At 35.1% G+C, this 24,998-nt stretch overlaps 1 protein-coding gene across 2 annotated transcripts in view; it reads left to right on the forward strand.

Moving 5' to 3' along the window:
• Positions 1 to 24,998, forward strand: part of GRIA1 (glutamate ionotropic receptor AMPA type subunit 1) — a 343,445-nt gene that overhangs the window by 222,979 nt on the left and 95,468 nt on the right. For both annotated transcript variants that reach the window (XM_031953566.1, XM_031953564.1), the window contains exons 10-11: positions 413 to 619; positions 5,905 to 6,275. In XM_031953566.1, coding sequence (XP_031809426.1) covers positions 413 to 619; positions 5,905 to 6,275 — 578 coding nt within the window. The remainder of the gene's footprint in view (positions 1 to 412; positions 620 to 5,904; positions 6,276 to 24,998) is intronic.

A 24,998-nucleotide genomic window follows, 5' to 3' on the forward strand; every position in this document is an offset into this window, starting at 1 on the left:
TTAGCAGCTCAGCAATTAGATATGTGACCGTTGACAAATTGCTTGGAAGTTTATAGGATTTGAAGCTAGAAGTGATTTCAGAGATCACCTGGTTGAAGACTATCACTTCATAAATGAGAAAACTGAGACTTGAAGAAATGAAATGACAACTCATATTATACAGGTGATAAACAGAAGATCCAGGACTCTTGCCTTAGAGCATCTCACATCAAATCTGGTTTTCTTTGTTTTATACCACTTGGTCCCATCTGGACCTCAGTTTCTACATATGTAAAATAGTAATATTAATGATTGCCTAACTCACAGGATCATTACAAAAGCAAATGAGAGAAAGAATAGGAAATTACTTCATAAATAATAAAATATGTATTGTTTAACTGTAAAATGTTTCTCTCTTTCTCCCCTTTTCCAGGAAGACCCTTATGTGATGCTAAAAAAGAACGCCAATCAGTTTGAAGGCAATGACCGCTATGAGGGTTATTGTGTGGAGCTAGCAGCTGAGATTGCCAAACATGTAGGTTATTCTTATCGGCTGGAGATAGTCAGCGATGGAAAATATGGTGCCCGAGATCCTGACACAAAGGCTTGGAATGGCATGGTGGGGGAACTGGTCTATGGGGTAAGTTCACCAGAGTTGGATGAGTTTGAAGTCAAGGATTTGGACAAGGTAACTGGCACCTTCTAAAAATTATGGGCCCCTACACTAGTACCTATTGGTAGGAAATTCATGACCCAACTTCTCATCTTGTATCACCAATCACCATATTCACAAAGACCTTAAAGCAGAATGGTATTGTGGAAAAGAATATTGATTCTAGGCCCAAAAGATCTGACTCACATCTCATCCCTGATACTCCATATCTGTGTGAATTTAATTAAGTCACATACTCTCTGTGGGCCTCAATTTTCTCATTTGTAAAATGATGACAATGAACTAAATGACTTCTGAGATCCCATCCAGTTCAAGAGCCAAAAACATCTAAGGACTTAGATCATAATAGCAGAAGAATTAGTTAATACAGAGAGCTGAATCTAAAAACATCACTTTTTAAAAATTGCTTTTTCACCATTCACTTTTGCAAAACCTTGTGCTCCAGATTTTTCTCCCTCTCTCCTTTCTACCGCCTCCCAAGCAGTTCAATATAGGTTAAGTATGTACAATTCTTCTAAATGTATTTCCATAATCATCATGATGCACAAGAAAAATCAAATAAAAAGTTAAAAGAGAAAAAAACAAGCAAACAACAAAAAAGTGAAAATACTATACTTTGATCCACATTCTGCCTTCATAGTTTTCTCTCTGTATGTAGATGGAACTTTCCATCCCAAGTCTATTGAAATTGCTTTGAACCACCTCGTTTTTGAAAAGAGTCAGGTTCATTACAATTGATCATCACATAATCAACATCACTTTTGACCCAGGCAAATCCCTGACTGTTACTTAGCCTCAGTTTCCTCACCTGTAAAATGAGGGCAACAATCCCTTAATTGCTTCCTACATAGAATTGCCATGAGAATCAAGGAAAATAATAGGCATAAAAGTTTTATAATCAAAAGATCTATTTACATGTAATATGATCATTATTTATAGATATGTTCATTAACTTATTCTTAGAGTAAGGGCAAGTCAAGAGTATTGGACTTATAATCCAATGGTACAATGTCTATTAGCACTGTAACTTTCAAAGTATTCCATGTACATTAACTGTTCCAAAGAGTTCAAGTCTGAAGTTGGTCAAGTAGAGAAAGCACCACATTTGAATTGACTGATGAAGGTTCAAATTTCCACTCTGTTATTTTCTTCTTGAAACTATTTACTTTCTCTGGACCTATTTACTCACCTTAAAAATTATAGGAAAGAAGGATGGATGATATTATTTCTATGGTCTCTCCAGTTTCATTTGTCCTGTGTTCTAAGTTTCCCTTTGATTCTAATATTTTTATAATTTGTGTTAGTAAAACTCACAGGATTACTATGAAGTATATGTTGGGGGAAAAAATTACTCCATTCATTTCTGGCTCCTGAAAGGCATTTAGCAAAAATGACCTGCTTTAAAAGAGATAAGTTAATGTGTTCTTTCAGTTGAATCATCATTTTAATTATCTAGGTAGAGGCTACTTCCCTAAAATGAGATATCTTTGAAAGTTAAAGAATCTGTAGGCATACACTGGCTCATTCTACATGAAAATGAGTCAAAAATTTAAATGAGTGAAAATCGTAATTCACAGTTATATTGCAAATTGAGATTTTCAAAGCATTTTACTCATAACCCTGGGAGGTAGATAGTGCAACTATTGTTATCCCTGCTCTATGGATGAGGAAATAGGCACAGAGATAACTGAATTAACTTGTTCATGGTCACAACAGCTGGTCTTTCTATCAGACTTCAACATTATTATTATTCCCACTCTGAAAGAAGTTTCATTTCTCTTTCATGATATTCCTCCATTCACAAATGATGATTCACTACAATCATCAATTTGATCTTTCTTAGAGAGGAATATGAGAAGTAAACTGAGAATAACCTAAGGTGGTTGGGAGGGATGGATTTTGTAAAACCTTAAAGTGTGACCTTCTATGTGAACTGCTTTAGCCTGAATTTTATACAAGTCAAATTTGAAGAAAAGGTGGGAGAAATTCAGCCTTTTCTTAAACCCATATAGTAATTTTAACAAAGTAGCAGACTTCCAATTGTATTGAATAAATATATTTCTCAGGCAATGGGTAGCAGTCAGATGAAATATAGCAAGGTGCTCCACTACCTCCAGCATCTGTTAGAATTAAGCCTCACATCTGGGCCATTGTTTTGGTGTGCTGGTACAACAGAATGAAGCTGTCAGCATGGAATAAAGACACATGGTTAAGGCTCTTGGTTTGAAAGCTAGTATCATCACATTTGGTTACAGACATCCTTTTGGATTTTGAACCAACAGAATTATGGAATATCCTATGATGAAATACCCTTTAGCAGCAGTTCATTACCTTTTTTGTGCAATAGACCCTCTTTGACAATCTACTGAAGCTTATGACCCCTTCCTAGAATATTTTAAATGCACAAAATAAAATACATAGGATTAACAAATGAAAAAATTTAATTAATACACAATTATCCAAAAAATAAATTTCAATTCACTACAGACCCAAGATTAAAAACCTCTGCCCTTTGGAAATCTGTTTTGAGTGGCTAGATTCTGCAATTTTAAAAGAATTAAATTCTACTTTCTGAACAGCATCTCTTTTCCATCAAAGAGGAAAGGGTGAGAGTTGAAGTTTAGAGAACTGCTTAACCACTAAAATGGTCCAATTATCCTTATAAGATTGTGAATTTTCCATCATTGGAGGCCTTCAAATAGATGGCCACTTTTCCAGGGATATTGTAGAAAATATTTTATTTAGGTATAGGTTTGACTAAATAATTTCTGACTTCCTTTCCAGTTTTAGGATTCTAATAATTCATTGCCTGAACCATTATCATCTTCTCCCCAAGAAACCTGTTACCAACAATAGCATTATATGTGGGGTTTCTTTAGATGAGTGAAAAAACTGAATCTCAGACTTTAGCACCAGTATATGCCCCCTGATAATCAGAGTTTGCTCATATCCTCATAGAATATAGGAAGGAAAAGAATGGTACCTGCAAAGACTCCTCTAAAGTGATTGCTAGCACTTGTCCTGTGGAAATTTAAAAATATTGGAAGCTCAGATTACCTAATTTATTCCTCTTAAATGGATCTTCATCTTATTTGAACTATTTTTTCATGTAAGTTTTCTTGACCTGCAAAGAGTTTTTTCTGCTTTCCTTTAAGAAAAGACATCTCTTTTCCAAGTAATTCGTCACATGCTGACAAAAGCATGTGTTTTATTCTACATATCTCTCTTTCCCAACATGACACCTTTCCAGGCCATTCCAAATGAAAAAGAAGGGAGCTGAGATATTTCTCTGGGTTTCTGATAATCAAACAGTGAGTGGCGAGTCCTGAATCATTTCCATATTAAGCCTGCCTACTTTTTATAGCAGTTTTAATGATGAGTGTTTTCTAATTCACAAAACACTTTTCTCCCAACAATTAGCTGAAGTAGGTAATGTGATTATTTTCCTTTATATTTTGAAAATTTAATACAAATATTCTGATCCTCATTTTAAAGGTGTGGAAACTGAGGCTCAGGGAAGTTATATGACTTGTTTAAAGTTATATAAATCATGGATGAAGGAATTAGAATTCAATTCAACACTTGTTTCACTGTCATGAGTTGTACAGGGAAAGGGTATTGCCATCAATGATGAGTCAGGAATAGAAAATTCTCAGTATATTCACTTTAGCCAATCCTTTGTGACATCTGATCTCTGCAATATGGCCCCCACCTACTTTGCCAGTTATATTTTATACAACTTCCCTTCATAAATGCTGCATTCCAGCCAAACTGGATCACTAACCATTCTCAGAATTTGGTCCTCCATCTTCCACCTACATCGTCCACACAGATTACTCCACATGCCTAGGGTGCATTCCTTCTTCATCTATAACTTTTAGAAATACTGTCTTTTTTCAAAAAGAAGATATTCAAATGTCTTCTTGATGAAGCCCTGTCTACCTCCCACATCACTACTCCTTTTGGTTATTAATAGTCATCTCTCCATCAGTTTTTCTTAGAATATACTTTTTGGATTATTTATACTCCTATCCTGAACAGAAAATAATCTTCTTGAGGGCAGGAATTGTTTCATTTTATTCTTTGGGTCTTCAGTGTCTACCATAATGACATACATAGAATAGGTTTAATCACTGTTTATTGCATTGGCTCTCCTCAGAATGGTGAGAACAGTAAAAGACATGAAACTAAAAAGAGACTTAAGAAAATGTGTTATATAGATATCATTTGTGCCAAACTTAGTTTTTTATCATTCATATAAAACTAGGTTTCATAGAAAGATATTTATCTAAGAATCAAAAGAATAGTGTTCTAGGCAATTCTTCTACTAATTTCTTGTTGACTTTGATAGGTTATATATTTTCTCTTTGAGCCCATTTTCCTCATCAATAAAATTAGCTTCTATTATCTGACCTCTAAGGTCATTTCCAGGCATTCTATACTTTTGTATATCAAAATTAAGTTGGTATTTGTTTTGTTTTTCTAAGTTTTATTAGAATTTCTTATGTTGTATTTCAATTTTATTTACATATCATGTCATCTCTCCCCTACTCTGTGTGTGTGTGTACTCTGTTCCTTGTAACAAAGAATAAATTTAAAAAGAGCAATTTTAGCCAAACTAAGTTTGGTATGATAATAAGGGAAAAAAGAGAAATGCATTTTTTCATCTTTTTTGGTATAAATTTTGGTCATTATGATTACACAACATTGTTATGAGCTTTTTCTTTTTTCTATTTGTATTGTAGTACTCATCAGATATATTGTTTTACTGATTATACTTACTTCATGTGCCTTCCCATGCTTCTCTGTGCTTCATATTCATCATTTCTAATAGCCCATTAATATGCCATTACATTCCTATACCACAATTAATTATATAATTGACAGACATCAACTTTAATTCTGGTTCTTTTGATTCCAAAAAAGGCAGTAAGATATATAGATAATATAGGATGATTTTCTTGTCATAAGACAAGAACAATTTTTTTTCTAAAATCTGTAGAGTAAGTTGCTTTTTGCATGACTTGTGCTCCATAATGGAAAATACTCAAGAAGAAGCTGAATGATCATCTGTCAAGGATACTGACTTCTGCATGGGATGGGAAATTAGACCAGATGAATCCTAAGGCCCCAAATCTGAGATTCTGTGAAACATTAATAGGACAACAGAGACAAGGACCAAGGAGGAAAGGAGGAAACCAAGTCTTAGAGACCTCCTCACTCCAATTAGATTTATGTTTCCTTTTTTCCAGAGAGCAGACGTGGCTGTGGCCCCCTTGACTATCACCTTAGTCCGGGAGGAAGTCATCGACTTTTCTAAACCTTTCATGAGTTTGGGTATCTCCATCATGATCAAGAAACCCCAGAAGTCCAAGCCAGGGGTTTTCTCCTTCCTGGATCCCCTGGCCTATGAGATTTGGATGTGTATAGTATTTGCTTACATTGGTGTGAGCGTTGTGCTCTTTCTGGTCAGTCGCTTCAGCCCCTATGAGTGGCACAGTGAAGAATTTGAGGAAGGACGTGACCCAGCAACCAGTGACCAGTCCAATGAGTTTGGGATCTTCAACAGCCTCTGGTTTTCTCTGGGAGCCTTCATGCAGCAAGGCTGTGACATTTCACCCAGGTTGGTAATCTTTTCTCCATCTTTTTACTCACCTTTCTTGCTAATCCCTCGGTGAAGGATCTGAGAATGATTTCTTCACATTCAGTGTTCCAGATTGGGTTTTGTTTTTATTTTGCTTTGTTTTACAATGTAAATTTCTCAAATTAAACCTTCATTCAATTCCAATTTAGACATGAGGATAGCATAATTTTCATATTAGTCCCATTGCTAAGCCACTTTCCCCTGATGGTCTCAAAGAGTGCAAACAGAATATTATGTTCACATCAGCTAAATATAACAAAGAAGGCAAAGCTGTCAATAAATCTATATTTTACAACCTAAATTTTCATATTCCAAAACTCCTTAAAAGATAGGGAAATGACATAATCTAACTTTACGTTCTTTACCTTTTTTGATCTTCCTATGAGGCAAGAAGCATGAGATTTGGGGATATTAGACTTATTTGTTTCCTTGTCATTTTTTGTTGGTTTTAGTTTGGGGTGTTTTGTTTGTTTGTTTTTGTTTTCTTTTGTTAAATATTTGATAATGAAGATCCAGCTTGAGGAAATGATTTCCTCAAAGTCACTCAGAAAATTAATATCAGATCTAAGATTGGATTCCACTTCTTTTCTCTGACTCAGTCCAGTAGTGTAAAGAAGTCTCAGTTCAACTCCCAGCTTATCTAATAACTCATTATATGATCTTGACTATTTTTTCTTTTTATAATCCTCATTTATTTAATAAAATAACTAGCATTTATGTAGTGCTTTAATAATTGCAGAATACTTACATAGTATTTAATTTGATCCTCATAGTAATCCAGTGCAAAAGATATAATTATTATCCCTATTTTACAGATAAGGAAACTGAATCTGGGATAAATTTGCTCAGGTCATACAGCTTGTCATTGTCTAAGGCAGGATTCAAACTTAGATCTTTCTGTCTCAAAATCAGGCATTCTGTCTACTGCATGATAAAGCTGCCTTTTAAATTAGGGGATTAGCCTAGAGACCTTAGAGTAGATGATCTTTTAAGAGTGCTTCCAACTCTAACATTCTTTGTCCTAAGGCTTTATGGTATTAGGAAAAGAGAATTGGTTTTGAAGTCTGTCAGTGAACCTTTTCAAATCCTAGATCTGTTGATCAATGACAGTATGACTTTGGGGAAGTCTTTAAAAGTTCTAGACATTAGTATCTTCATGAGTAAAATAATTGGACATTGAACTTTTTAACTCTTAGTCACTGTGTGTGTGGCCTTAAAATAGAATAGTAAACCTGGATCTAGGAGAACCAGGATTCAGTCCTGTCTCTGACACTACCTTTGTATCCCTCGGTTCGCTCTTCTGACCTCAGTTTCCTCATTTATAGAATGTGATTTGGTATAGATGGCCTCCAAGGTTCCTTCCAATTCTAGATTTATTATCCTTTAGTCTTTCTAGCTCTTTAATTATGATCCTGGAAGGCAATAATTCTATGGTATCAGGCCCCTTTCAGGTCTAATGTTCTTTATCCTGTGTTAAAAAGTAGCTTGCAGATTTACCATTTTCTCATTATACAACCATTGCAGGTAAACTGTCTCAAGAAGGTTCTCAAAAAAAAACTGAACTTCACTCTGTCTATATACATTAAACAAACATTAACAGTGCTAATGCCCACTCTCTCATATTCATTTTTTCAAGGTGTCAGGAAAAAAAAGAGGAAAAAACCATAACTTTCTGAATCTTGCCTACTCTAATTTTGAAGAATCTCTCCCTCAATAAAACTGTTCAAGCTTTGAACTTTCAGAGAAAGCAATTTGACTTTTCCCTTGCTGCTGGCCAGAACTGCTGACTGAAACAGGGAGAACAATGCTTTCAGATTCATATTCAGAAATGCTTTTATCCTTCTCCACTACACTTATTTTAATACCTTTAGGAGCTTCTGAAAGTTCTGCCTTCTCCCCCTTATAAGAGTCTGTGAAGTGACTTAATACAATATTTCAAGTTTGGGGTTCTATCCATGGAGCTGAGGATTAAACTTCAAGCATAAATAAGCATTTAGTTGGAAAATCTGGTAGGACTGTCTGAGCCAATTGTATATGATCTGTGCTAGAGGGATCCTATCAAGTTGAGGGCAGAATGAAGCAACTATCAAAAAATTTAGAGCTAACCTAGCTCTCTCCCTCAAGGCAGGTAAAGTATTTATATCCCCATTTTAAATATGATATGGCTGAGGGTCATAAAGATTAAGTAAATTGCTTAATATCACTCTGGAAGTGTTTGAAAAGTCAGAATCCAGCTTTACTTTCCTCTCTTTTTAATGATTTTTCCCTACTTTCCCACACTGCCTCTTTACAAACATCATCTACTTGGTTCCTGTAAGTGTTCATTTGCAAGCTGATATAGGTAGATAAATAATTAGATGAGAAGGAAGAAAGGAAGGAAGTGAGGTGGGGACAGAGGGAGGGAGGGAGAGAGGGAAGGAAGGAGAGAGGGAGGAAGAAAAGAAAGAAGAAAGGGAGGAAGGAAGCAGAGTAGGAAAGAAAGAGAGGAGAGGGGGGGCATTTATTCCATGCTTATTAAATACCAGACATGGTACTAACCTTCAAGGATACAGATACAAGCAAAAAAGATTAGCCCTTTCTTCAAAAAGGTTATAAAGTAAGATAAATCTATGAGGGTGTGGATATGGCTGAGAAACTATATAGATATAACTTAAAATGGGAATTTTATCAAGGAAAGTTGGATTGTACTCTTAATGTCTTTTTGCCAGATTCATTGTGATTAGATTTACCTTATACCTCTGCCATCCTTTTAATCAATCCCTGTAAGTCCAGAGCCATCTAGACCTAATGCATGATGTAAAACAAGGTAGAAAGCAAGCTATATCTATTATAAGATCAAATCTTCACCACTTTTAGCTAGTGATATTCTTTCTCTCTCTTCAGTCTCCTGAACTTATTCTGGCTTTATCCTGATAAAAAGACACATTTGTGATCTTCCATGAATCTGTATGTTTCTAAGATACAAAAACTTTTATAATTTCAGGTCTCTTATACTTATCCCTAGGTTCCTATCTCTGAGCATCAACTTTCCAGTCACAATCATGAACAAAAATGCTCTCTCTTTCTCTCTGTGTGTGTTTCACTGTCTCTGTCTCTGTTTCTCTGTCTGTCTTTCTCTATGTGCCTCTCTGTCTCTGTCTTTCTGTCTCTGTCTCTCTGTCTCTGTCTCTTCCCTCTCCTTCCCCCCTCCCCTTCTCTTTCTCTCTCTCTCTCTCTCTCTCTCTCTCTCTCTCTCTCTCTCTCTCCCTCCCCCCTTCCCCCTTATTTTTATTTTTTAATGTTTTCCACAGTACATTGCCTGTAGCCTCATACTTGATATGGAATATTTGTGTGAATGCAAAGGTCAGTTAGCCATTAGTTATCAAAACAGGGGTTACTCATTAGCCAGTTTGTTCCTATGATGAATCACTAACTTGTCTTGATGACTGCACTGGTGCAGAGAGATGGGATATCCACTTTCTGGTGTTCCAGAAGGGCCACCACCTTTTGCACCCAGGATTTCATCTCTCTGGGAGTAATTAACTTTAACAGGTAAAGATAAATCCTCTACATTTCAGCATATTTCTTGAATGAACAAAGAAAGTTCTGCAGGTTGAAATAATGATTTCTCCTTGTTCTTTGACTACTCCCCTATGGTCAATAAAAGTCTAAAACTGCCCTGAGTTATATTGACTCCTAAGAGCATATGGAAGTGGCCTTGAGAACACAAGGAGGAGGCAAAAGTGAGCTAAAAACTGTCTTTATAGCTCATAGGAAATAAAACTTCAAATGGATTGAAGAACCAGAATAACAAGTTACAATTTTCCTTATTCTTACAAAACATTTTATATCCTTTAACTTATTTGATCTTCACAATAGCCCTATGAGTCAAGAAGTATAGATGTAACTCTACATATTCTACAGATAATAAAATGTAGGTTCATTTTTTTCCAAGGAGAAATGACTCCCTCAAGGTCATTCAGCAAGTCATTGTCCCAGTCAGAACATTACCCCTTTTGTCTTGACTGACTCAGACCAGAATTCTTTCCATTAGACCTTGTAGCCTCCATTCTTTAGCTTACCACAAAATCATCAAGAGACCCTCTAACTCACTGTATTCAATTTTATTGGCCATGATGTATCATCTGCACACTGTATGGATCCACAATTAGCTGAGTGTTAAGTCCCACAATTCAGGCCCTACTGGTGGGATACTCTGGGAATTGATAATTGCAGTTTCTGCTTGCTGATTTATTTCCTGAACAGCATGCAGAAGTGGCTAGCCTATGTTAAGGATGGACACTCATTCCTTTCACTGGAATTTTGGAGGGACATTTATCTGATTTTATCTTCTTTTTTAATTTACTGGTCTCTACATTGACACCTGTTATCAGAATAGGGAGAAAAGAGAGAATGGCAGTCTTCTCTTTTGGCTGCTATGCATACATCACTATGGAAGTAAGTGGGAACTAGTCAGATGATGAATCTAAAATATTTCTGAATTTATACTCTGTTCTGTTAGCTGCTGGGAATCAGAAGAGGGAGAGGTAAATACTAAAATATGTCTCTATATCAGGAGTTTGTGGAATTTTGAACTCTGCTTTATCTCCCTCATTCCTACTCTCAAGGTTTAAATAGAAAAAATGTCTTTTGAACCAGAGACCCTGGATCTTAAGCCTAGCCATGTACTTAATAGGTATGTGGCATTAAGCAAACCATTTCATCCCTCTGGGTCTCAGTTTGCTCATCTGTAAAAAAAAAATGAATGAGTTTGATTACATAATTTCTAAGATCCCTCCAAGTTCTAAATTCTATATTTTGGAGACAACTAAGTAGTGCAGTGAATAGACTACTAGACCTGGATAAAGTATAAGTGCTTCACATACTTAGGGTGTGACCCTGTGCAAGTCACTTAAACTCTGTCTGCCTCAGCTTCTTCAGTCAAATGAAGGTAATAAGAGCACCTACCTCACATGGCTGTGATGAAGATCAAATGAGGTAATATTTTATAGCATTTAAAAGTGCCTGGAACAAAGTAGGTGCTAAATAAGTATATTTTTGCCTTCCCTTTCCTCCACTTCTCCTGCTCAGAAACTTCTAATGGTTCTCTGTTGTCTTTGACATAAAGTACTCATCCTGGTATTTAAAGTCTTCTATGATAGATGTCCACCCTACCTTTCCAACTTTATTTTCCACTTTCCTCTATATCTAGTCTACCCTTCAGCTAAATCAGAGTACTCTCCGTTTCCTCAAAATGCCCCAAATATTCTGCTTACATTCGTTCCTTTGCTCAAAATTGTCTCTCCACCCAATGCCCTCTTTCTCTTCTCCACTCATTGCCAAATTCTTGAGTTTTCAATTCCTACTCATCCTTCAAAGCATAAACTCAAGTACTACCTCCTCCACGAAGCCTTCCCTAATTACTTCCAAGCTAGAAGTAACCACTCCTCAATTTTAATGACCTATTTATATCTCATGAATGCACTAGCTACATTCTATACTAATTGCGTATGATAATCCAGGTGTTCCATGAAGATTATATTCCCATCTTCTCAGTGCTTAGCACATGAACATATTAGAAACTCTGGATATGTGTGTATATGCATGTATGTCTATAGGAAGACTTACTAGAGGAGAGGAAAGCTTTAGATTTACCCTGAAGAAGAAGAGAATCATAATAGGCAAAGAGGAATAGAGAAAGTATTATAGGGAGAAGACTAGCCTATGGAAAGACAAAAAGACAACCTGTGAAAAACTGGGTTTCATTGATGTATCACAAACTTATATCATGCTCCTGACAAGGTGATGTTCAAAAGATCATCCAAGGATGATTATCTGTTGACTACATTGCTGACCAGTGAATATTGCTTTATGCTAGAGAACAAAGTTTGGGGGAGGGGAAGACCTATACTAGTGGTAGCATAAGGTAAGATAGAAGAACTAAATATGTTAGGCAAATCACTTCCTTTTTCTGAAGTACAGTTTCCTCTTCTGTAAAATGTGGAGATTAAATTAAAGGACCTCCAAGATCTTTTCTAGTCCTGATACTCTTTATTCTAGGATCCTTAACAACTTTCATATTTTATATTCTAAGAACCTTTCTACTTTTGATATTCTATTTTCTATGATTCCTTTTACCACTGAAAATTTATGATTTGTAATCCCTTCTGCTTATGATAGTCTATGGTTCTCTATTTTCCAGACCCTCTCTGTCATATTTGATATCTCTGAATATAACGCTTGCTTTCCTAGAACCTTAGTATCAGCTAGAACTCTCTGCTTTGCTAAATTCCTAGTCATGGCACCTCCTGTATACTTATTTCCCAAGTTATCCCACATTGCTACATGGCATAACTAAAGAATACCCTGTACCAGTAGGTTATCTGGTGTTGGAGATTCTGATTAGTACCTTCATAGTTACTTTGGGGAGTTATTACTGAGTTACATTTCTTTAAAAAGGTGGGGTGATATTATTCAGGAAATTGAGCATATTGAGAGCCTAGCAAGTATCTGAATGAATACAGTATTTTGAAATTTAAACAGATGGTTTCATATCTAAGACCACTGAAATATTATCTGTGTAACTATGGGCAAGTCATTCTCTATGGAACTCAGTTTACTGTTCTATAAACATTAAGAATTAGAGTGAAGCATCATTGAATGGCTGTTTTCCATTGTTCTCAGAGAAGACCAAGTTGATATCATATCTTGGGGATTGTTCCATAGAGAAAAGAAAGCTATCTTTAGCATGAGGAAGAGGGTTCAAATTCTACTCTTGTCACTACTTTAATATTGAATGTATTGTGACCCTCAGCCCTTGAAGAGACATCAAAGTTTGTTCATTTCTTAGGTGTAAAACTGTTCTTATGCCAATAGCTAAATAAACAGCTTTTAGCATCTGATAGAATATAAGCAACCTTGCATTCCATACTTATCCCAGGAGGAACATGAAATTAGATAAAAGTAGTACAAGATGTTGATGCATTCATGTTTCACCTCAGAAAACCTTTCTTACGGTGCAAATTCCAAATGAGTAGGAGAGGTCACTTTTATATTGTTTTATGAGCACATGCTCCTTTTCACTTATGGCAAATGTCACCACATTTCTAAATTGTTTGCTCAGAGAAGGCTGCATTAAAAATAATCAGAGTTAGCAGCTTTAAGACACAATGCATTTGTGGACTTGCATGGGGATTTACAGCTAGTAAAAAAAACGAATTGTAAGGAAAAACATTTCTATTTCTTTTATATAACTGCTTGCAAGATAACAGAGTTGGAATAGAATGGAAGTTTCAAATAGGACTAGACTAGGAATTAGGAAACCAGGGTTCTTGTCATTCTTCTGAATAGAACTGTACAAGACACTTTGTTTCTCTGGCTCAAAGTTTCATTCTTTATTAATTGAACAGGTTGCATATAATCTATAGGCCACTTTCCATTTTAAAACAGCTATGGTTTTACTCTAATTGTTTTCCCTTCAGTGGTCTTTTCTGGCTATAGTATTTTGTTTTCTAATTTTTTTTTTTGCTGAGGCATTTGGGATTAAGTGACTTGCCCAGAGTCACACAGCTAAGAAGTGTTAAGTATCTGAGGCCAGATTTGAACTCAGGTCCTCCTGATTTCAGGGCTGGTGCTCTATCCACTGCCCCACCTAGCTGTTCCTGTTTTCTATATTCTAAGGTTGCTTCTAGCTCTGAAATTCTAAGATTTGATGTATTCCTAAAATGAATAGGAGAAAGAGATTTTCAAATGACAATGCCTTTTCTGGAAAGACTAGAACAGAGAAAATTTAGAACCAAGATATGTGATTTCATATTAACCTATGTCCTCTGTGTTTTATGCTCATTACATAAAAGCTCTTCTGTAAAGTCTTTCTCTGCTTCAGAGTGGTATAGTAATCATCTTGAATTCTTGAAGACCCTGTCAGCAGACCACTAACTCTAGTGGGACCTATCAATCTGGAAAGACTTTATTATGAGCTTAGTGATTCCCTGTGTGTCTGACACATAAAGACCATCCTAGTTAACTATTTAAGGGATAATTGTATCTACAGAATAGGTGAATTAATGAATTAAAAGCTTTTGATTAATGATTTAATATGTGCCTAACACAATGTAAAGCACTGGTGACACTAATAAAAAGCAAGTCATTTCCTACTTGAAGCAACTTACATTCTGATGGGGAAGACAACATATCTTAGGAAGGGAGTTATGGTTCTAGGATGAGTCGAAGATGGTGAGTACTGAATAATGGGACATTCAGTGAGATGGTCTTATTAGAATCAATGATAGTGCTGCTTTGATTGCAATTCTCAGAAAAAGAACTAGGGGTGGGAGAAGGTTGAGATATGTTAGAGTATTGTAAAAATGACCAGGGTGAAGATAAAAGCTATGTTCTCTCCAAGGGAGTATCAAGTCAAGTAGATATGCTCACCCCAGGCACAATTTCTGGAGTGTCAGTGGGCTGAGTGGAAAACATCCAAGATAAAGATATATGATCTCAAGTAGTTAATTGTAATCTTCAGAAGAAGAATTATTTTGTCCATAATAATTCATGAAATGATCTACTCAGGTATAGAATGGGTTTTGAGAGGGTAACCGAATTTACAAAAATCATAACTCTTTAGCAGTATTGAAGTATATAAGCTCAAGGTTATGGTTCACAAAGATCATATTCCTCATAGGCATAGAAGGATACATTTGAGCAATATAAGGACTTTCTTTAAATCACCAAAACTAGAAGGTGCAGATCTTTAGAGAAGGTGGCAGAGGTTATAGGGTGAAAAAAAATCACTTCTTTTGAAATTAACCCACAAGGAAGAAAAATCTTTATTTTTGAACAAAAGACCAGGCCAGAGGAAATAAATAACAATTTCCCCAAAATCCCCCAAAATGGCATTTGTTGACCTCTAAATATGATGAAGACTTCAGGTTATATTCACAGATTGTGAGAAAAGTTGAAACATGAAAACTGTCAGTTTCAATGACAGGCAGTTAGATGCCAGTTGAAGTCTTACTATGGAGTGAATGGCTTGATAAGGAGGTAGTTACTTAGTAGTGAATAACAGAACTCAAAATTTAGAATCACAGATTAATGAAGCTGAAAATATGTTAGAACACAGAATATTAAGAATAAGAAGGAACCCTAGAATATAGGTCATAAATTACTAACTTTCAAAAGATGCTATAATGTAGAAAATTAAAACTTTTATATTTGAGGTTGTTAAATCACATAATATTAGAGTTGGAAAGAATCTCAATAGTATTAAAAATAATTTTTCATCAGTTAGAATTTGGTTCAGTTCCTAAGGCACTTTATAATTCTTTGCCCCTAGAAACCCTCTGGATCCATTCATTTCATTTTACAAAAATAGAAATTTGTGACTCAGAGAAATTTGTGAGTGGCTTAAGCAAAGTAATACAGTAAGAAGTACAGAGGTAGTATGAGAACAAAAGTTTTCTGATTCTGAGTCTAGGCCTATTTCCATTGCATTTCCCTCATATAGCCCTAAGAGTTTGAACTGGAATTTTCTTTAAACATTTATAAGTGAGAAGAGGCAGATCAACATACCTATATTGCTGATTTGGTACTAATTTTCTTGGAATTCTCATTTTCCCTAGGCTCCATTCTCTGGAAATGTCTCCATTGAGTCAGTATTGAAAAGTAAAATAATCTTTCTTTTAAATGCATTAACAATGACATTCCCATGCAAAGTTTGTTTTTTTTTTCATCTTTTGAATGTCCTGTTCTTTATTTCAAGTATTATGAAATATTGAGGATTTGAGAAGAATAAAGAGCACTTTCAATTTCTCACAGCAAAATAAATACACAAACACCAAAGCCAATGAAAAAAGAACCATGCTAGCAACAATTGAAAAATTCTGTTATTTAGTGAAGCCACTCTCCTGTCATCATGTTCAACTTGTGTGATAAATCATACATACCCAATGAACATATAAATATGAAGAGAAGAATGTAAAAAATTTTTTTTCACAAAAATATGAAAATGTGGCCTCTGCACGCAAACCCAAAAAGGTAGAACTCACATGAAACATTGAAAAGATGACAAACTTTGAAACTTTGTGCTGTTAGTGGTAAATGATATTAAAAGTGGAATAGCATATAGATTATAGATGTCATGCTTGAGCAACATTTTGAAATAAATATGATGGAGATGGTGAAAACATGAATATAATAGGCAGTGTGAGATAGTGGGTAACATTCTAGCCTTAAAGTGAGAATGATCTCACTTCAAATCATGCTTCTGACACATACTTGTTCATAACCCTGGACAAATCATTTAATCTCTCAGTGCCTGTGGTAACTTTATAAGATTATACGTTTCAGAATAGTTGCTTATATTCCTTGGCAGAAAAAATCTGCTAACCTAGAGTGTCCTATATCAGTGAACTCGCAGGTCCAGGCAAATCATGATAATGAGGATAATAGCTTTTGTTCCATAGTAATTTGCAATGTAGAGTTTGCATTTGATGAAGGAATCAAAAAGAAATCAGTGTAAACTTGCGGTATTTTAGGAGTATTGGTCTGGAATCCTTACACCAGAAAAGGTAGAACCTAGAATCTAGCACATTATATGGTAATAGAGTTGTGAAGTGATAATGGTCTTATTTAAAAGGTAGTGAACATGGGATTGGAAATAAAATTATCTCTAATAATATCCCAGTGTCAGGAAGAGTTCACAAGAATTACAAAATTTAGCTCAGGAATGTATCTGCAAAATAATTTAAACATCACCGATTTCATTTTATAGAACTGAGGCCCAGAGATGGGAAATATAAAAGCTGCTCAAGATTTGACCCTATGCCAATGTCTATAAAACATTTACTCTTTGCACTATACCACACTACCTTCTTAAATCAGACCAAATTCAGTCATGTAGTCATTTTGATCTTCACAGTGACCATTTTGGAGCAGAGAAACCACAGTATCAGGTGGTACAGTTTCTGTGAATTCAAGATAGTGACTTGAATAGTTATCTGATTAGCTTTGAGCCAAAATCAAAAAGGTGAATTTAAATTAGCTCAAGTTAGAACTATTCAAAGTAATAAGGGACTCTGAGGCAGAGTCAGAACCTTGGTCAGAGTAACCAAAATACATGGTCTAAGATTTGTTTCAGTACCATGGAGAGGTATAAGAAAACTACCCTAAATTTTAAAGTTAGCTATAACATGCTTATAAATGAAGACATTCCTCCTGTATCTGGCCAAGATTTCCTGATTCCTTTATCAGAATGATAAAAGTGGGAGGAGATTGTAAATTTTTACAGAACCCAGGTCAATCAAATGGAATGGAAACTCTGACTCATAAGTGTGGCCTCAGCCAAGATCCTCAGCATATGGCACTATTCTCCAGAGCCTGGGCAAAGCCCAGAACTAGAAGATTTCATCCTGATAGTACAGGTCAATTTAACTGAATATTTTCTGTTTTTAAGTTGAGGGGATGGGAGATGGAAATAGGTTGCATGCTAGCTTTGTCATTAACTTGCATATAATCTTCAAGTCACTTGACATCTCTATCTCTAAAATGAAGTTGTCCTATTAATGTACTAGAGGATGAATTAGTCCAAAGAATCAGAAATCTTCAGCTGAAAATCATCTTACAAGTCATGTAGTTGAGTCCCTCTCACTTTAGTAAGTAAAGTGACACCTAGCATGATGAAGTGATTTGTCCAAGGTTCCACAAGTTTCAAATGACAGAAGCAGTGAGATAATATTTGTAAAGCACTTTGATTTAGCGCCCTTGCCTACTGATTCCAAAGCTAGTATTCTTTCCATTGTGGATGACCATTTGATTTCTAAGATATCTTCCTTAGCTGACATATTTTCTTTTGAGGTTCCTTTTAGCTCAGACATTACAGCTTTACCCAAATTATTTTAGACAATGTATCTATCTTCATAGAACATTATAGAATGGTTTTTTATGTAAATACTATTCCTTTGGTTTGTTCTAGTACTCACTTGTTTAGGAGTACATTGCCATTTTGCCATTCTATTTTTATGTACCTTCCAAGTTTTAAATTTTCTTCTAAGTCTATGATAGTTACCTCATTTCCTGATGCTTTGCATATTCACTAATTGTTGTCTAAGATAGGCAGTAACCTTTAAGATCTATCATAAAGAACCAAAAGAAAGGAGATTTGGAGTTAGCTGTAATCTCTGAGGTACTATTACTTTCATCCAGATGGAGAAGGGTGGGATTGGCGAATCCAAACATCTGGGAATGTGCCAGTTTTGATCTTGGTTATTTGCCCAACACTAGTTCAAATTCTCTGTTTTCATATCTAAAATATTACAAATTACAATCTCTAGAATATTAAAATAGAAGTCTAAGTGAGTGGAAATAGCATTGGATTTGTAATCAAAAGGACCTCTGTTCAAATTCCAGGTGTACCACTGTGATGTTCTTTTTTTTTCTAAAATATAATCATTCTCTGGGAGCAGGTTTCTTTGGGAGGTTCTGGAGGCAGCCTTAATTTCAGTTCCAAGTAATAATCACCCCAAATGCAGCCAGGTGTTAAAAATTTAAATCCTTTATTGTCTCGTTCAAAATAGCCTGGTTAGTTTTCTTAGAGGCCTATCTCCCTCCTTGGTTCCAAGAGCTCTTGCAGCTTGTCTGCCAGCTTCAGCCACCAGCTCTCTCTGAATCTTGGTTCTCCCCCTCTCAACTGACTCCAGGAGTTCCTTATATATAATCTCTAAAAGGTATGAACCCAAAGGTTGACTCCTCCTCTGAGAGAGTAGGATTGTGGGAGGTATAAACTCTCATATTGAAACCTGACATCTCCCAAACTTGTGAACTAATGTGTGAGCTAATGTGTGAACTCTCAAAGGTGTAAACATAAGCATTGTTTCTATCAATTCTAGTGACTTAACACCTTGCAAGGATTCTAACATACTACTACCCAGTTTTATGACCTTAGGCATTTGATTTTCCTTCTCTGAGCTTCACTTCTTTCATCTGTAAAACAAATGTAATAATAATAATTTACATGCAGGTATGTATATGATTATGTTTTTGTGTGTGCATATATACATAGACACAGTACTTTAAATCTTGCAAAGAGTTCCAATTGGGATGTTATTAATAGTATTTCCTCACAACAATATTGTGAGGATCAAATGACATAATAGATTTGAAAGGTTTTAGAACAAGAAAGCAGCATAAAAAATAGTAAGCTATTGTTGTTATTAGTATCTCAATATTCTGTCACATAATTTTTTACCCACTGGCACTGATTAATGGTAACTCCACAATCCTGAAAGATCCTGAATTTACTTCTCAAATTATCCAGAAGGAGGAAAATAATACAGCAAGAAATATTTTATTCTGGATTCTACTATCAGCTATTTGTGTGATTTTAGGCAAGTCACCTAAACTGTTTATCTTAGTGTTCTCTTCTGACCAATAGGGGAAGTAATCCTCTAGCTGCTTTCTAGGATTTCTGTTAGGACATAAAATGAAATCATAGAAATGAAATCACATTTAAAAAGTGAAAATTCCATTCATCTGAAAAGTGATAGTATTGATATTGAATAAGGATAGAAGTGTAAAAAGTATTGAATCTTGTCAATACCCATACACTTTGCATGAGAAATGATTTATCCATAGGCATGGTAAAGAATACTAATTTTATTTATTTTATTACCTGGAACTCATGAGCAGAGAGCTTTGGAGTTGCAATCAAAAGCTAATTGGGATACCTTGGGAAGAACAAAGAGATTTACAAAATCTTAAACCTACCATAGTATTCCACAGCTTCCAGATAGAGAGCTAAAGGAAAAAAGGGCAATTGTGAAGTAAAAAATGCAAAAAACAACATCCATTTTTCACTGTGTAAAAGCAACTCATTTGTGAATAATTATAATAATGACAGCTTACTTTTTCTTATTACACAGCTCTATTGCATAATAATAATACTCTGTTATATAAGAATATATTATAAAGATATTATACATATATTATATATTATTAAGATAATATACATATAATATTATATAATATTTGTACAGATGTTATCTCACAAAATTCCTGGGAGATCAGTGTCTGAAGTGGGATTTGAACTCTTCCTCACTCCAGTCCAGTGTTCTATCTTTTGAGTTACCTAATTGCTGCCTCATATAAAAGCAGATGATTATTGTTATGCAATAGACTGTAAAAAAAAGAAAAGTAAGTTCTTATTATGTTACCCAAATTATATTATATCTTTATCTAAAATTGGAAAGGGATATTCAAGAAGTGATAAGTCCCCTTTCATTGACGATCTCCAAACCAAAGTTTGATGACTAGTTCTAGGTCGCAATATAAAGAGGATTGTTGGGAGGGATGGAGTTCTTTCAATGTTGAGATTCTGTAATGGCTATGATTCTAGCAACAACCCTATGAGCAGGTGTTTGGTTAGTCTCATTTTAATAAGTTATCTGAGGGATAGAAGAGGTATATCACTGGATTCAAAGTCACACAGTAAAGAGCCAAAACTCCAAACCAGGTCTATCTCCATGTGCAAGTTTGCTCCCCTATTTCATTGTTAAATGATTTAAAGGAGGCCACAAGATAATAAAAAGAATAAGGAATTAACCCGAAATATCAGGTTTATATATAAGTTCTGCAAACTATTACTTTATGGTTTTAAAACAATCATTCTCTTCTGTAGGTATGAGTTTCTTCATACTAACAATAAGATGACTCTAGTTCCTGTCAGCTTTGATCCTGATGGGATTCTAGTGGCAGTCAGAGAGTTGTGGGAATCCCCTTTTGGTTGGGTGCAGGTCCTTTGTAAAAGAATTCACAAACCTGAAAAATTTTAAGTAGCAAAATGGAAGTTTATTTTTGGATGAGAAGTCAGCTTTGCTAGAAAAACTGACTTCTTCAGTGGCAAAGCCCTATTAGGGAAATGGAGACTGGCACTGAGAAGGGAATGTCTTCACAGTGGGCAGGGTCCTATGTTATGCCAAAGAGGCAAAGGAAACTACTTTGGACATTCTGCAAAGAAGCGAATTTAGAAATATCCTTTATAGAAACTCTGAGGCTCAGATTTCAGGTTGAAAAGAAAGCCAAAGTCCCCAGGCCTAGATCTCCAATTGAATGAAAATCACTTTTTGAAGGCTTCTGGAATTTGGAATTTCCTGAAAAGGGTCTGCATCAATGAGGTGATTTGCCTTAGAAAAGCCCAGTCAGGAGGATATGTTCTCATAGAATGTCTGGAGTCTGGGGAGTCAGGAATCAAAGGGGACAGAATTTTAGTGTCTTAATTTTACAGATCAAAAGGGAATACAGTTTCTCACATACACACACACACACACACACACACACACGTCCTGTGAATTTGACATTGTAATCTGAACATCTGGCTCAGAAAGACCCAAATTCAGATACTTGCTAATTGTGTGACTCTGAACTTATCATTTACCCACTGTCTGCTCCAATATCCTCATCTATAAAATGGAGATAATAGCACATCCTTCCCAGGATTATTGTAGAGATTAAGTGAGATAATAGTTATAAAATGCATAGCCTACAGCCTGGTACATAGTAAGTACTATATAAATATTAGCTATTATTACTATTATCATTACTGTTTATCAAGTACCCACTAGGTTCCAGGAACTGCTCTAAGTACTGAGAATATAAAGGAAGAGAAAAATCTTCTGACTTCAAGATCATAGTCTAATAAATTATAAGAGGAAGGAATATAATGTAATAGGGGAAAAAACACTAAATTAGAAGCAGAGGCCTAGATTTCAGATTTTACTGCAATACTTGTTTGTCAGTATCTAGGACTCAATTTTCTTATATGTAAAATGAAGAAGAGTGTTTAGGGAAACATCTAATACTATTATTATTATTTAATTTGTAAGTGTATTAGACTAGAGGAATATGAGAAATGGCTAATAGTTTCTCTTTTTCTTTAATGTGAAAATGTATATACAAAGCATTTTTCTTTCATTCCATGACCAGAGAAAGGCAGTGGGAAGTAGTAAGTAAACTGTAAAATTTAATTAAAATTCACAAAAACAAGTCAAACCAGGAAGCCACAAGGCCCTTTTCATTTAAATTCTCCTTGATTGTGATTCATATTTCATATTAATCAAGGAAAGAGTGTTTAGTATTTAACTTTGGATATGATCTCTTAGTGTATTAAAAGCGACTGAATCCAAAACCTGTTTTAATGACTTGCCCTTGGATTCAAAGAATGTGGCAATGCTTTCTTATTGACTTGCAGTCTGTTCTTGGATAGTGCCTTTGATGCCAGGAAACACAGTTCCCCAGAGGGATATCACCTTGGAGTTCTCTTAATTCCCCAGTTCTCTGTGGCTTAGAATCACGATGATTACCTTAAGAACATAATGGCCCCTCTAATCCTACATCAATCAACCATCCTTCCCATCTAGTACCCCAGCAGTATTTGCATAAAATATTCAGTTGAGTCTTCCAGCTAAGAATATACACTAACCAGCTTTGAACTGAACTAGATAGGGAGTCTCACCATAATCCAGACTGGTAGAAGCTTCTGATGTTTCCTTTAGGGGAGAATAAAATTTTCCATTAGAAGGCATAGAGAATCTTGTCAGAGTGTCAGAGATTATAGGGATTTGAAATTGCCTAGGTCAACTTCTTATATAGATGAAGAAACTGAAGTGGAAAGAGGGAGAAGTAGCTTGCATGAGATCATATGGCCATTTGTTGGCAAGTGTGAGACCTCTTACTTCTGGTAAAGTTTTCTCTCTGTATGAAATCAGAGCAAAGTAAACATGTGTCTCTCCTATTTTGATTGTTTAGATCACAGAATATTAAATCCTTCATTAATGCTTAACTTTGGCATGGAGGAGGAAAAGCTAGCTTCTTAAAAACTTATGCCAGCAGAGCCCAATTTCTGTCAGATCCTACCAAGTAGGAAAGGCTATCCCTAGCAATGTCTGTGATGTGAGCAAAGATCAAAATGTCTAAATTCAGGGAGACTTAGTATAGGAGAATGGTCATCAGATGGTGGGTTAGGTTTATTTCAGCCATAGGAATTAATGGATATTGTCTATAAAAAAGTTATAACCTCTGTTATTAAATGATGTGCCCACACCAGTGAAATCACAGTTCTTTTTTTCTTTTTTTTAGGGCAAGGAAATGCATAAAATGTCCCTTTATTGTCACATTTTAAGTAATGGTGGTGTAGCAAGAAACAACTCACATCATCTTCTTCAGGGAGGAAGCTTGACATGAAGGAAGAATTACATATTTCTTTATCTCCTCAACATAAACCCTTTACCAACTCCCTATACAATGACCCTGAGTTATTCTTTATCACACTCTCCTCAATGATGACTCAACTTTCTTCTTTCTTCTCTAGCCTCCTACTTCAATTCCTTCATCCTCCTTCTCAACAGAGGACCTTATATCATATTTTACTTAGAAAAATAAAGGAAATCTAACATAAAATATTCCTCTTCATCTCTCTTCTGAAATTTGGAACTCTTTTTAATCATTTCATTCTCTCTCTTCCCTGCTTTGGTCTTATATTCATGATCTATCATTTCTAGGAGCTTAACTCACCGGTTATTTCTTCTCCTTCACTTTATTCATTGGATCCTACACACACACACACACACACACACACACACACACACACACACACACACACATGCTTTCTCCCCCCCCCCCTTTCTTTAAAAAAGACACCTAGCAAAAAATTTTTTTTTCATTTTTGTAGACTCCCTATCCCACTAATAAGTCACCCCTAGGGACCAAACTGCTGGTCCGCACTGGCTAAGATTTACTAAACAATGAACAGAATCATGAATTTTTAAATGCAACTTTAGGAAGATATACAATGGCAATGAAGTTTTTAGAAGAGAAAAGAAAACCAATTTTTTTTTTAATTCATCAAAGAAGTCTGACAAATATAGTATTACATATCTACCATGCACCATCTATGTAGTAAATGAAGGGAAGCAGATTCTTCTGGGTTGTTTGGTCATTATGATTTCACAGTTATTGATTTTGTTATTATTATAATTTGAATTGAAATTTATGCCATTTTCTATTTGTTTTTCTGTTCTCCTTAATCCACTTGAATTAGAATATCATATTCATATATGAATATGTCTTCCCATGCTTCTCTGTGTTCCTCATGTCAATCAGATAGAAGGAAAAACATATTTTAGTAGATTTTTACCGATATATTTTGTTTTTACTTCGCCTAGATTTTCGCCTTCCAAAAGCCAATTATAAGAAAGACTTTCTTAAAAGGAAAATAGAGAATAAAAAAAATTAGTAAAACCAATCAATACATAAAAAGTGATATATATAATGTTACATACACACACAAACTCTGCAAAGAAGTGGGGAGATGTCATCTCAAAATCTCTTCTTTACATGCAAGCTAGTTCTTTATAATTTTGCAGGATTCTTTTTCAACTATTTTGTGGTAGCTTTCTTTCCATTTATATTATTCTAGTTGTATGTATTGTTTTCCTGGTTTTGCTTACTTTATTTTGCATCCATTCATGTCAGTCTTCCTATATTTCTCTATATCATGTTTCTTGTTTCTTAAAGCAAGAGAGACATATTTGGAAACAGAAGTGATATAAAAAGAAAAACCATTAATATTCTTTTAACCTTCTCTTGATGCCATTATCTGAAGTTTTTTATCTTATATCTCACCTCCATTTTACAGCCAAACTCCTAGAAGAAGTCATTTATTCTTGTCTTCAT

The sequence above is a fragment of the Sarcophilus harrisii genome, chromosome 2, assembly GCF_902635505.1.
Source record: "Sarcophilus harrisii chromosome 2, mSarHar1.11, whole genome shotgun sequence".
In the NCBI taxonomy this organism is placed as follows: Eukaryota; Metazoa; Chordata; class Mammalia; order Dasyuromorphia; family Dasyuridae; genus Sarcophilus; species Sarcophilus harrisii.